At 37.2% G+C, this 11,695-nt stretch overlaps 2 protein-coding genes across 3 annotated transcripts; one reads left to right on the top strand and one right to left on the bottom strand.

Moving 5' to 3' along the window:
• The first annotated feature begins 1,163 nt into the window (after positions 1-1,163).
• Positions 1,164-4,304, top strand: LOC114357658 (uncharacterized). Of its 2 annotated transcripts, XM_028311384.1 has the most exons (3): positions 1,164-1,676; positions 1,879-2,381; positions 2,864-4,304. In XM_028311384.1, the coding sequence occupies exons 1-2, from the start codon at positions 1,317-1,319 to the stop codon at positions 2,368-2,370; spliced, it is 852 nt and encodes a 283-aa protein (XP_028167185.1). In that variant the 5' UTR covers positions 1,164-1,316; the 3' UTR covers positions 2,371-2,381; positions 2,864-4,304. The 2 variants fall into 2 exon arrangements, with proteins under 2 accessions (XP_028167185.1, XP_028167183.1); XM_028311382.1 differs by lacking the exon at positions 2,864-4,304 and having other exon boundaries at positions 1,879-2,712.
• LOC114357659 (zinc finger protein 568-like) lies at positions 3,505-10,950 on the bottom strand. Its single transcript, XM_028311385.1, has 3 exons — positions 10,635-10,950; positions 7,831-8,058; positions 3,505-4,946 (listed from the first exon to the last, which is right to left on the bottom strand). Exons 1-3 carry the CDS (start codon positions 10,935-10,937, stop codon positions 4,890-4,892), a joined length of 588 nt encoding a protein of 195 aa, XP_028167186.1. The 5' UTR covers positions 10,938-10,950; the 3' UTR covers positions 3,505-4,889.
• Positions 10,951-11,695: the final 745 nt, after the last annotated feature.

Below are 11,695 nucleotides of genomic sequence, written 5' to 3'. Positions count from 1 at the left end.
TTTATTTGGACTGAATAGGTTCTGAAACTACTGGACAGATTTGACAACATAACATAAAAATTAATAACAACCTCATACCTACATACAACGAATAATTTAATTCCTAAAGTACCAGGGCAACATAATCATAAAGGAGCTATATCAAATTCTTCTTGGTTGACCCGAGAAATAAACATGTATCATAAAATAGCTCCTTTATGGTTATGTTGCCCTGGTTCTTTATTCGTTGTATGTAGGATGTAGGCCCGGGGTATCGTGGGTCTGAAGTGAAATGTTTATAGGCACTTACACACACACAAATTAAAACTTTTAGGTAGGTTTTGATTTATTTATAACAATTAAATTATTAAGTATTTTACAGTCTACTACTAGTTTTACACACGATGGTAGCACAGCACTATTTGTTGGTGGTGCAAGAGGGATTTAAAAATACCCTTTGCACCACCAGTGGTGCAGGCCGGTGGTGCAAAGGGTACAAAAGGGTAAAACCCACATGAGGGTAAAAACCCAATAAAAACCCGTTTCATTCCACCCGTGGGTGTTTACACCGGGTGAAAACAAATAATTTTATAATTATTTCAATTGGTATCTTTTCTTTATTTTTATTGAATTTTTCTCATTTAAGTTTATTGATTAATAAGTAATAAGTCAAATTTAACACTAATATGCATTTATATCGTGGCCAAATCGTAAAATTGATCACGTTATGATGATGTGACCAATTATTTTATAAAATGGTGTTATTTCAAGAATCGTTGAACCGATTTAGAAGAAATTTAGTAGGAACACAATAATTTGTGATCATGGCAAGGACATGGAGGGGGGGAGATGCCAAACTCTCTCTTTGATGACATTACGGTATAAAGTTACAAATAACAACACCAACTAAAAAGTACTTCTGCTTAAAAACTTGAAATCGAACCGCCCTTCCGCCACTGTAACGCATTGTAACGTTTTTCAAGACCTCCTCTCCCCCCAGATTGCATTACGTAACACTAGAACGCCCCCTTAGCAACAAATACCACTTCTCACTTTAAAAAAACGCTATTTTTGTTTTCACCCACCAGAATGGGTGGTAATGGGTAAAAACCGGGTTTTTACCCAAATCACCCAGTTTTAACCAATCAGGTGAAATGGGTTTTTACCCACTACCCATCTCTACTTGTGGCTAGATGTCGGCGGCCATGTCTGCGACTTGCCGATTCTCGTGGCGAAAATCGGAACTAATTGACACTGACATTTCATTTGTCACTGTCAGTGTCATTTTGGATTCGATTCGGCTTGTTTGTTTGTGAAATTGTTTTTGTGTTGCAACAATGGAATCCACGGAATCACAAAATGCACAAATGGAATGGGACGAAGAAGTCACTCTAAAATTAATACAATTATACCAAGAAAAAGAACTGCTATGGAACCCCAACCACAGTGATCACAAAAGTCGGCCAAAACGGTACGAGGCATGGAACGAAATTGCAATAATTTTAAAAACAAATGTAACAGAAGTGGAGCGAAAAATAAAAAATCTAACCAGCCAATATTACAGAGAAAGAAAAAAAACTGTTAAATCAAGAAAGACTGGGGCCAGTACAGATTGTGTTTATAAAAGCAAATGGTTTGCATACAAATATTTCAATTTTTTGCTCACTAAAAATAAACCAGCTGGGACGAATGATTCGGTAAGTGAATTTTTAAAAATAAGGTAAATGTACCCAATTTCGGCAATGACAATATAATTTTTATTTATCTTATCAGGTGGAAAAAAAATGAATTTTTTTTCTTACCCAATTATAAAAATTTGTACCAATTCACTGTAAAAAAAATGAATATTCTTTTTTTCTATAAATAATTGAATGCTTACGAGTATTATTTTAATTTTAGGAAACAACATCTAACGACAATGGCTACATCACAGAAAATAGTTCATCTCAAACGTCACACATTCCTCGAGCAAATAAACGTTGTAAACCAAATAATGAGATTTCAGAAGCAATAAATTTAATAAAAACAGTTGGTCAACAAAGAAATGAATCAAAACTAAGAGATGAGGACGAACTGTTCGGTGAATACATAGCAACCCAACTTAGAAAGTTCGAGAAAACGACCAAAGCAATCGTAAAACATCGGATAAACAACATGATTTTTGAAGCCGAAACTGGTTACAGAGCTGACTTGTTTCTACCTTCACCGAGTACTTCAACGCCCCATAGCCATCCAAGCTGTTATACTTCCCCTATCGATCAACATGTGAATTCTTACTATTCATCGTCCAACTCTGCCCTAACAAACCCCGTTTCGCCTCAAACTGAGGTGCCGGTTGAAGAAAACGGTGATATTAAAAATATAATACTGTCTATTGATCCTGATAATTAAAAACGCTTAAGTTACGTGAACCAAACTTGGGTGTACCAGACCAAAAATAGAGCAAAAATAGAATCATGTCAACATGCGATGGAGAGGAGCATTCTGAAAATAAGAAAAATTCAAAAAATCAGAAACAACAAAATTAGACAACAAACAAAACTAACAGATGCCCTCCAAAAAGCTTTAAAACTAAAATGGCAGTGGGCTGGACACCTAGCAAGGTACAAAGATAGAAGATGGACTATAACATCAACAGAATGGAAGGGACCGAAGGGGAAGAGGAATGTTGGGAGACCCAAAGAAAGGTGGGCTGATGATTAATGAGAGTAGCGGGAGAAAATTGGCTCGACCTAGCCCAGGACAGGAAGAAATGGAGCGGAATGGAGGAGGCTTTTGCCCATACAGGGGTGCCACAAGAGTGAAGACAAATGCTTCTAACTTAATTTATAAAATTGTAAACTTGTGGAAATAAAAGCTTTTTATTTTATTATTTATTTATAAGTTACGTGAAGTGTAAAAAACAGAAGTAAGTGATTTACCAACTATTAATATGAATTATAATATAAATACAACAATTCCATGTTTTATAACTTGAGATGTTAATATCCCAATAACGGAAGAAAACATTGAAATTCTCTTTTTATTTTTATCCACAACGAGGAAGCTCTTGGCCTGTATCTCACCTGATGGTAAGTGACGATCAGGCCGAAGGTGGAAGCGAGCTTCACCCGGAATCCTCAACCACGGAGGCTGACTGTACCCTCATTCCTGAAGGGACAATGTATCAGGGACAGACATGCTAGCCACATACAGGGTGTCCCAAAAACAATAGATTATCTTTTAACTAAATTTTACTGCCTAAGGTGGCAACGCACACGGTCGTGACTTAGGCAGTTCGATTTTATCAAGTTAGTTATAAGTTAGTTTGAGAGATGCGAACTCTCTCTGCGAACGGTAAGAAAAATTTAATAATTATCTTGTCTAGGCAAATCAACAAGGAAACTATACACGCAGACAAAAAATTTACGACTCATGTCGGCGGGTTTGGTATGTAGACTGCTTAATAGACCTGTCTGTCTATTACAACTTAGGTTGTTATTTACAAATTCAAATAGTCTATCTAGTACACAGGCCTTTTCCAGGCACTTATACACATCCCAAATTTTTACAAATTACAATTTTAGATAGGCAAAACATTCATGTGTGACTTAAACATATATTTGAGGTCTTATTTACACTATAATAAAAATAAATAACAAAATTGTGCACACTTAACATTCTAAGGCAAATCATTAGTAGCAGGGCGGATATGGAATAAAAAGATTTTATCACTAAAACAGCAACAGCAATATGCAATCAGTCTTTTAAACAACAAAGAATTTCACATATATATATCTTTTAAAAACCTTTTTTAAGACAAGCTTTTATTTAAATGCTCTTAAAAGAATAAAATTCCTATGGCCACCTTTCGGCTTCATCATGAGACCAGCTCCATGCTATCATAACATTGCATTGTCATCCGAATTACATGTGTATGCAAAATTTCAGCTCAATCGCTTGTCAGAAAGTGGCATTTTACCTAAAATATTAAAATTTAACATTACAAGTTAAATAAAAGCTTGTAAAAACCAACACAATATTGTGATTTTTGAAAATGGATATGATAATAGAAAGGGTCTACATCTATACAGGGTGTCTCATACTTTATGTTTTAAGTAATTTTTAGGACTAGTCCAATTATAAACACTGTGGAAATAAAGTTGGAAGGCACAGAGGTTAAAAATGTTAGTTAACACCATTAAACAAGGCACACATCCTTTTAAACGCTAATTTTAACCTTCAGAAACACATTATAAAATAAAATAAAAACTACGTAAATTGAGACGAATCTAATGACGCTTCACAAACTTAAACCCAAATGAAGTTTATGCTAAAACTTTCAAAAAAATATAATACACTTGAAAACATAATCTTCCTTTTGGTGCAGTCGAGTAAAATGCGCGAGACGCTTATTCATTGGATAGAATTGTGTAAAATAAATGTGATGTATATTAATTTGTGATGTTATTACTATGTATGTGTGTACTATGTATTCTATACAGGGTGTTCATTTTTGAGCTACTTAAATGTAAAATAATATTATGTAAAAACATTGTAATTTGATTTATAGGTTTTACGATTTAACTATTTGTTTATTACATACCTATTATTATGCCCATAAATATCAACATTTACATATAAAATATCTCAAATATCTAATTCTTACCAGCCCCGAAGGTTTTTCATATTTCTACAGAGTAAAGTTGACTTCAGGTCATAGCAGAATTATCAACTCAGAAATGGAACAACGCCTTTCGCGAGCTGTCATCGCCTTCCGCGCGAGGCTTTACGTCACGGTGCGGATGAATGTTCGTTGCAGTATGGAGTTTCATACAAAGAATACTGACTGCCTCGAGTTGATACGGTTACGATCCCTTTCCGGGTTGATAAGTGTGCTACGTCCTTTAACCAGCCAACTCGTCGTTTGGTCATGCATGGAACGTGGCTAAGCTCTGGAAACTGGCTATTATTATGTCGTCGCTGACCTGTAATATTAATAAACGTACTTTTTTAAACAAATACAATCGTATTAAGCAGGTAAATTATTGTCCCAACTACACAAAACAAATAAAAAAAAATCAGTTTAGATCAATATTTTGGCACTTATGAACGCCAAAAATAAAAAAAGGTAGCACATTGTTTATTATCTACACACACAAAGCGAATCGTGATTGGACGAATATAAATTATAAATATACATTTCAATGAAAAACATAATAATCTAATTTCGCCGCAGACCTGACTTTTACGCCCGATTCCTATATTCAATCCTTGTCCAAATCCGGATTACAACTGTCAAATTGAATTCAGTTTTAGATTATATTTCCAAAATGTTCGACGCATTTACACTTTAATATTGTTTAAATAGTCTTATAAACCATATAAAAATGTAAAAACATCAAAAACCGCAGATATTTTGGCCAAAAACATTTTAAAATTTGACAGTTGACAATCCAAATCCGTCCAATTTGATTAAGATTGAATATAGAAATCCAGCATTAGTCGGCCGATACCAAATCGGTGTAATGTGCGCACTTCCATACATGTCCATAAATTAACAGCCCGACCAAACTATCGGCCGACTAAAGTCTGTTGACTACAGGGTTTCATACATATCAGGCACATAGAAAGCAGTCCTTCACAGTAATTAGAAGTAGGTTAAGAAGATAATTCTAAAGAAAATAAGTAAGTTTGTAGTGTAGTATGTAACTTACTATTCTTCTGACCCTTCCGTAGTCTACAAATAAAGAATTATTGTTATTTACAGTCAATGCTGTGAATAAATAACAAAATTACTTAAATTCAAAATACACTTCCTAATAATAATATAAGGTGAAAGTAAGATACAAAATCAAATCAAAGTTATCTTTATTTGTTTAGATTAGTAATATGTACTTACAAATCGTCAAATGCTCTTAAGGAGCCTATACATGTCTCATTATTTTTTTGCCCTAACAATCGCATAAATCAGCCTTTCCCAAAGTGGGCGATAACGCCCCTTTGTGGGCGCTGCATGCCTAAAAAGGGGTGGTAAGAGACTCAGAAAAATTGTCAGTGTAGTTAAATGGTCTACTACTGGTACTTTCACCCTACTTTGCACTACTACCACCACTTTGAGACAATATTATTATATCGGTTGGTGGTACTGAGAATTGTAAAAAACTCAGCTTTAGAGTATATTAATCAGTTAATTCAGAGTTCAGACTAACGGAATCTTCTTCGCATCTCCGCTTTGATGGAAAACGATCGTAATATAAGACTGGTGAAAAAATACCACTTCTTAGGGATTACTCATGTTTGGCCAAAAAACGTTTCCCAAATTATCACATCGCAAACAACGTTTCGCAAATTTTCATTTGGCAAATTCTCATTTGGCAAAACAACTTATTGCAAACTTTTAATTCGCAAATGTCGTTTTTGGCATATTATTGTTTAGCAAATTATAGTTTGGCAAAGTATGTTTTGCCAAATGTTTCATTTGGCAAAAATATTTCACGATAAACTATTTACAAAACAATTTGATTGGTGCATAGAATGGAATATAAATTAGCTTGTGGTTATTATTTTGTTTAGTGGGTAGTTAATATAATTTTTTTTCTAAATAATTTTTCATATTTCATTCTTTTTATCGAAATTTCCAAATGATTCATTAACAATAGAGATGATTCTAGCGCTCGGCGGCCGCTGCCGCGGCACGCTTCGCTCGCCTTCGCGCATTAAGGGTCACTGTTCTAACCTAACCTAACCTACTATTTTCTACAATACCTACTTTTTGCAACCATACTATTTTCTGCAATCTCTCTGTTTTACATAAAATTATTGTGAAAACCATGACCATGTGCCTTATGCTTTGATTTGTGGGTAACGGTGGGTACTCGTAAGTATGTGAAGTGTCAATTTGACCAAGCAAATTATTTGGGATATAATATTTGGCAAAATAAAACATTTGCTATATAAACATTTGCCAAGTAAAATTTGGCCAAATGTTAATTTGACCAAATGAATTAGTTGCGAAAAGTACAGTTGCTAAAAGTTTATTTGGGAAATGAAACTTTGGCGATAAGTTGTTTGCGAAGTGAAATTTGGCGAAAAGTAATTTGGCCAAACGGAAGGATACCCACTTCTTAGATAAAAAATCGATAAATTTTTTGTAAGATTTTTTAAAATAAACTTACTATCAATACTGCACACGCACACGTGACATTGGCAAAATCGTAAAAGCTACTTACGTGATATAGGCGAAATTGTACAACCCTATCGAGTTAACTGCGCATCTGGCAGCGGTGACGTCACATTGACACTGGTACGGACGGGGCAAACGCGGGGAGGAGTGCGGGTGATTGCAAGGGAGAGTCGCATTCCAGCGAGGTGCGCAGTTAGCAGATCGGGTTGTAAAGTCCGGTCGCCGAGCAGATAGAATTTCGTACAATGACCCTAAGCTACCCATCCTTATTGCTCGCGCGTAATTATAGCTGTCACGCTCGCACACTCACTGCGGCCGCCCATCGCACAGTCGGACAGCAATATAATTACGCGCGAGCGATAAGGATGAGTAGTTTGGGGTCATTGTACGAAACAGTGGCGGATTTACCAGCAGGCTGAGTAGGCTGAAGCCTAGGGCGGCAGATTTAGTTCATAATTATTTTTTACATACACACAAAGTACAACGTATGTACGTACGTAAACGTTTTTCGGATACGAATATAATTGACGTATCTATTCGTAGGCGAACATTGGTTCGTCAGGCCAGTCAAATAAGATCCAACATCCCCCAATCTGTAAATCCGCCACTGGTACGAAATTCTATCTGCTCGACGACCGGGCTTTAGTCGAAATCGTAACCCAAAAGAGATGAAGAATAATACCAACCTGCTTCACACCCCTCGGAGGCCTCTGCTTAGTACAGACATGCTTCAGAAATTGATACAACCGTTTAAAAGTTGAGTCACAGTTATTGCAGTGGTGTTTCCGTTTGTTGTAATGTACCTCTTCCATGTGTTTCTTTATGCTTTTCCTCTCGTATTCCTTTTGGCATATTTTGCACTCCACTTTGCCCACCATCTCGCCGGTCGGGTAAATGTGGGTAAGGTCGATCTCCTGAGAATTCAAGTTCAAGTTGTTTACTATACTAATAAAACTATACTACTAAAGCCCGGTCTGTAAGCACGTAGAATTTTGTCCAATGACCCCAATCATATCCACCATATCGCTCGCGCGTAATTATGTTGGTGTCGCGCTCGCACACTCACTGCGGGCGCCCATTGCACAGTCGCGATAGCAATATAAATGCGAGGGATAAGGATGGGTAGCTTGGGGTCATTGGACAAAATTCTACGTGCTCGCAGACCAGACTATAAAACGCAAACGTGGTCGCCCCAAGCAAACTTGGCGGCGTACTGTGGCAGACGAGGCGAAGAAGATCGGCAAGACTTGGAGCGAGATCAAACGCGAAGCTCAAGACCGAACGCGATGGAGGACTGTTGTGGACGCCCTCTGCCCCATCTAGGGGACATAGGACCTTAAGTACTATAGGTCTAGCGCTTAGGAATCTTAGCAAAAAGGGCAGATACGGCACAAGCGTCTCGTCAGTGAGAGTAAAAATTAGGCCTCCTACACCCTAGCGTTTTTCGAACGTCGTAGTCTCGATAGCGCCAAAGCTAAGTAGCGTCGACGCGGCGTACCAACTCTTTTTAAACTAAATAACGCGACGCCAGCAGCGTTCAGCATTGGCGCCGAATCGACAATGCGCGCGCGCTGACTCTCGAAAGACGCAAGTGTGGGAAGTCCCTAAATTTGAATATCCTTATGCCAGTTTTCACCATCAATCCCTAATTTTTTAAGTGACCGCTATGGTAACACATAACAGTAATTTTGATTTCATTTTACATACAAATTAGAGATTGGTGGTGAAAACGGGCATGAAACTCTTCAACTGTGCCATTTAGTCCCAAACTAAGCAAACCTTATACGGTCAACAGCATATTAGGCTACGCATATTTTGCGCGCAATATCTGACGTGTTACAAATACATAAGATTAACACATGTTGTTGATGTGTAATCATCTGAACTATTTTATTTTATTTTATTTTAACTATGAGTAACTAACAGACAATGGATGTAAATGTATTTAACCTTCCTAACAGTGTATTTGCCTTATGGTGCGTCCACACTGGGCGAATGGGCTCGCGCGGCACGCTGGTCATCCTGCTCACCCTGCTCTTGAGTAAGCAGGATGTCGAGTTTGCCGCGCGAGCCCGTTCGCCCAGTGTGGACGCACCATTAAAGGCAACAGATTGAACAACACAAATCGATTCGTAAGCACTAAATTTAATAATAGTCCAAACTAAGAAATTTTACTTTGAAAAGAATAAAATGTAAGACTAAACATTGTATTGTACTAGCTTTTGCCCGCGGCTTCACCCGCATGAAATTTAGTTTGTCACAGATTGTCATAAATAAATTTATAGCCTATATGTTATTCTGGGTTATTATCCCAACTAATATTATAAATGCGAAAGTAACTCTGTCTGTCTGTCTGTCTGTCTGTTACGCTTTCCCGCTTAAACCTCGCAACCGATTTTGATGAAATTTGGCATAGAGATAGTTTGAGTCCCGGGAAAGAACATAGGATAGTTTTTATCCCGGTTTTTGAAACAGGGACGCGCGCGATAAAGTTTTTCTGTGACAGACAAAATTCCACGCGGGCGAAGCCGCGGGCGGAAAGCTAGTAAACTATAATACTGCAAAGTTTAATCAAAATCCGTTCAGTAGTTTTTGCGTGAAAGAGTAACAAACATGTTAACATCCAGACATCCATTTAAACTTTCGCATCTATCTATATATATGTTACGGCTAAAGATAGGTGTGAAAATAAACTTAAGATTAGCCGGCTAAACTTAAGTTTATCTTCGACGAGGTGTTAATGTTAGTTTCTTCTATCTTTAGCCGGCTAAACTTAAGTGTAACCGCAGACCCCTGGCTAAAAATGTAGAAGGAAATGGAAAAGGAAACAATGTAATAATGTTTACTATTTTGACACGAAAACTTTATTAAGAAATAATCACTTTCATTACACATACTTTTATGTACCTATGTAGGTATTCAAAATTACAATTATTACAATAACAAAATATTAATTACTTAAAACAATATCTACCTAATCATTAAAATAAAATAATAAGGAACCACTTGGTCATTACAGAATCTTCTGTAGGTATTTAAAATTACAAAATAAAACTGCGCGCGCGTTGTCTCCCCACCGCCCCCTCAAGCCCTCCGCTGGCCTGGCGCGCCCATCAAATACATTTTTAGCCGTTTCGTTTTGGCTAATGTGCACATTAGTCGGCTAAAGATGGAATATCACGACGCAAACTAACATGTTATCGAACTTTAGCTGCTTCTCGAAGACAAACTTAAGTTTAGCCGGCTAATCTTAAGTTTATGTTCACAACTATCTTTAGCCGTAACATATATAAAAGAAAGTCGTGTTAGTTACTTCGCTTATAACTCAAGAACGGCTGAACCGATTTAGCTGAAAATTGTCAGGGAGGTAGTTTAGAGCCAGGAGAAGGACATAGGATACTTTTTATCCCGTTATTTATTGCCATTAAGGCGGAACAAAGTTCGCCGGGTCAGCTAGTTTATAATATTAGTAGGATTAAATAATATGTACCTCAGTGTTCTGCTCGGCAACTTTAATCGCTGTATTTTCATCGAGCTTCCTCATAACCAGTGTATTTGGTCCAGTTTTCCGTATCTCCATTACATTATTCGAGTTGTGCACTCGTTCGAACCACACCTGGTTCACTTTCTTCTGATTGCAGTAAGGCAGCTTGGCTTTCAAGTTGAAGTGCTGTCTTCTTATGTGGTAACGCAGTTGAAACATCTCAGCGAATGGTTTGTCGCAGCCGGGACATTTTTTTATCTCCGAAGTCTTCTTACGGTTCATTTTGGAATACCTGAAAGACGTTGACATTTTGAGGGTTCGACAAAAGTGTGGTTAATGTAAAATTTAATAGACTTGTTCGTTATTACGTGTCATTTGTCTGATGTCCGTTTTAACCATGAATCCCTAATTTTTAAGTGATCCCTATGAAAACTTTCATATATCCTACTTGAGAGTAGATCTGAAAAACCAGTCTGTGGTACAGGTTAGGTGAGTCAGCACGCATGCTCTCCCGGTATTCCCGAAAAGAATCATATTAGGTGTTATCATAGGGGTCACTTAAAAATTAGTGATTGATGGTGAAAACGGGCGTGAGACCCACAATTTAACTCTTCAAACCCCAAATGGTTGCATAAGATTGTGTAACAATTGATTTCTATAGTGTAGTGTCCGACCGAATATTCGGTTTCGGTTTCGTTTTCGGTTGAGTTTCGGTAAAAACACGAGTTTCGGTTTAGTTTCGTTTTCGGCGGCAAACTTGCCGAAACTACGACCGAAACCGAATGTGCATTCGGGAGTTTCCGCGCTGTTATCGGTCATGTTCGGCGCGTTGAATGAGTGAATGAATCCGACCAGAGCCAATGTCGTGATTCGCTCGCTTGTTTGTTAATTTGTTTGCTTGTTAGTTTTGTTTTGTTGTGGTGGCGAGTTTTCGAGTGATTTATTTTGAATTTGGTAAGTTTTATCTCGTTTTATGTCGTTATAACATAAGAGCGGGTAGTAAACATAAAAAAAATATTCAATATGACTGATAAAAGTATAATCAAGTTTAATCTACCCTATATTTT

The sequence above is a fragment of the Ostrinia furnacalis genome, unplaced genomic scaffold, assembly GCF_004193835.3.
Source record: "Ostrinia furnacalis isolate ACB-3 unplaced genomic scaffold, ASM419383v2 OfSCF3317, whole genome shotgun sequence".
Lineage (NCBI taxonomy): Eukaryota > Metazoa > Arthropoda > Insecta > Lepidoptera > Crambidae > Ostrinia > Ostrinia furnacalis.
This window is presented reverse-complemented; position numbering and strand designations above follow the sequence as displayed.

Bases quoted from the DNA above. Each gene is read 5' to 3' on its own strand.
- LOC114357658 (XM_028311384.1), top strand. From the start codon at position 1,317: ATGGAATCCACGGAATCACAAAATGCACAAATGGAATGGGACGAAGAA. The intron at 1,677-1,878 runs GTAAGTGAATTT...TTTTAATTTTAG, and splicing joins CAGCTGGGACGAATGATTCG to GAAACAACATCTAACGACAA.
- LOC114357659 (XM_028311385.1), bottom strand. From the start codon at position 10,937: ATGTCAACGTCTTTCAGGTATTCCAAAATGAACCGTAAGAAGACTTCG. The intron at 8,059-10,634 runs GTACATATTATT...TTGAATTCTCAG, and splicing joins TTGCCGAGCAGAACACTGAG to GAGATCGACCTTACCCACAT. The intron at 4,947-7,830 runs GTTGGTATTATT...TTAATATTACAG, and splicing joins CTCCGAGGGGTGTGAAGCAG to GTCAGCGACGACATAATAAT.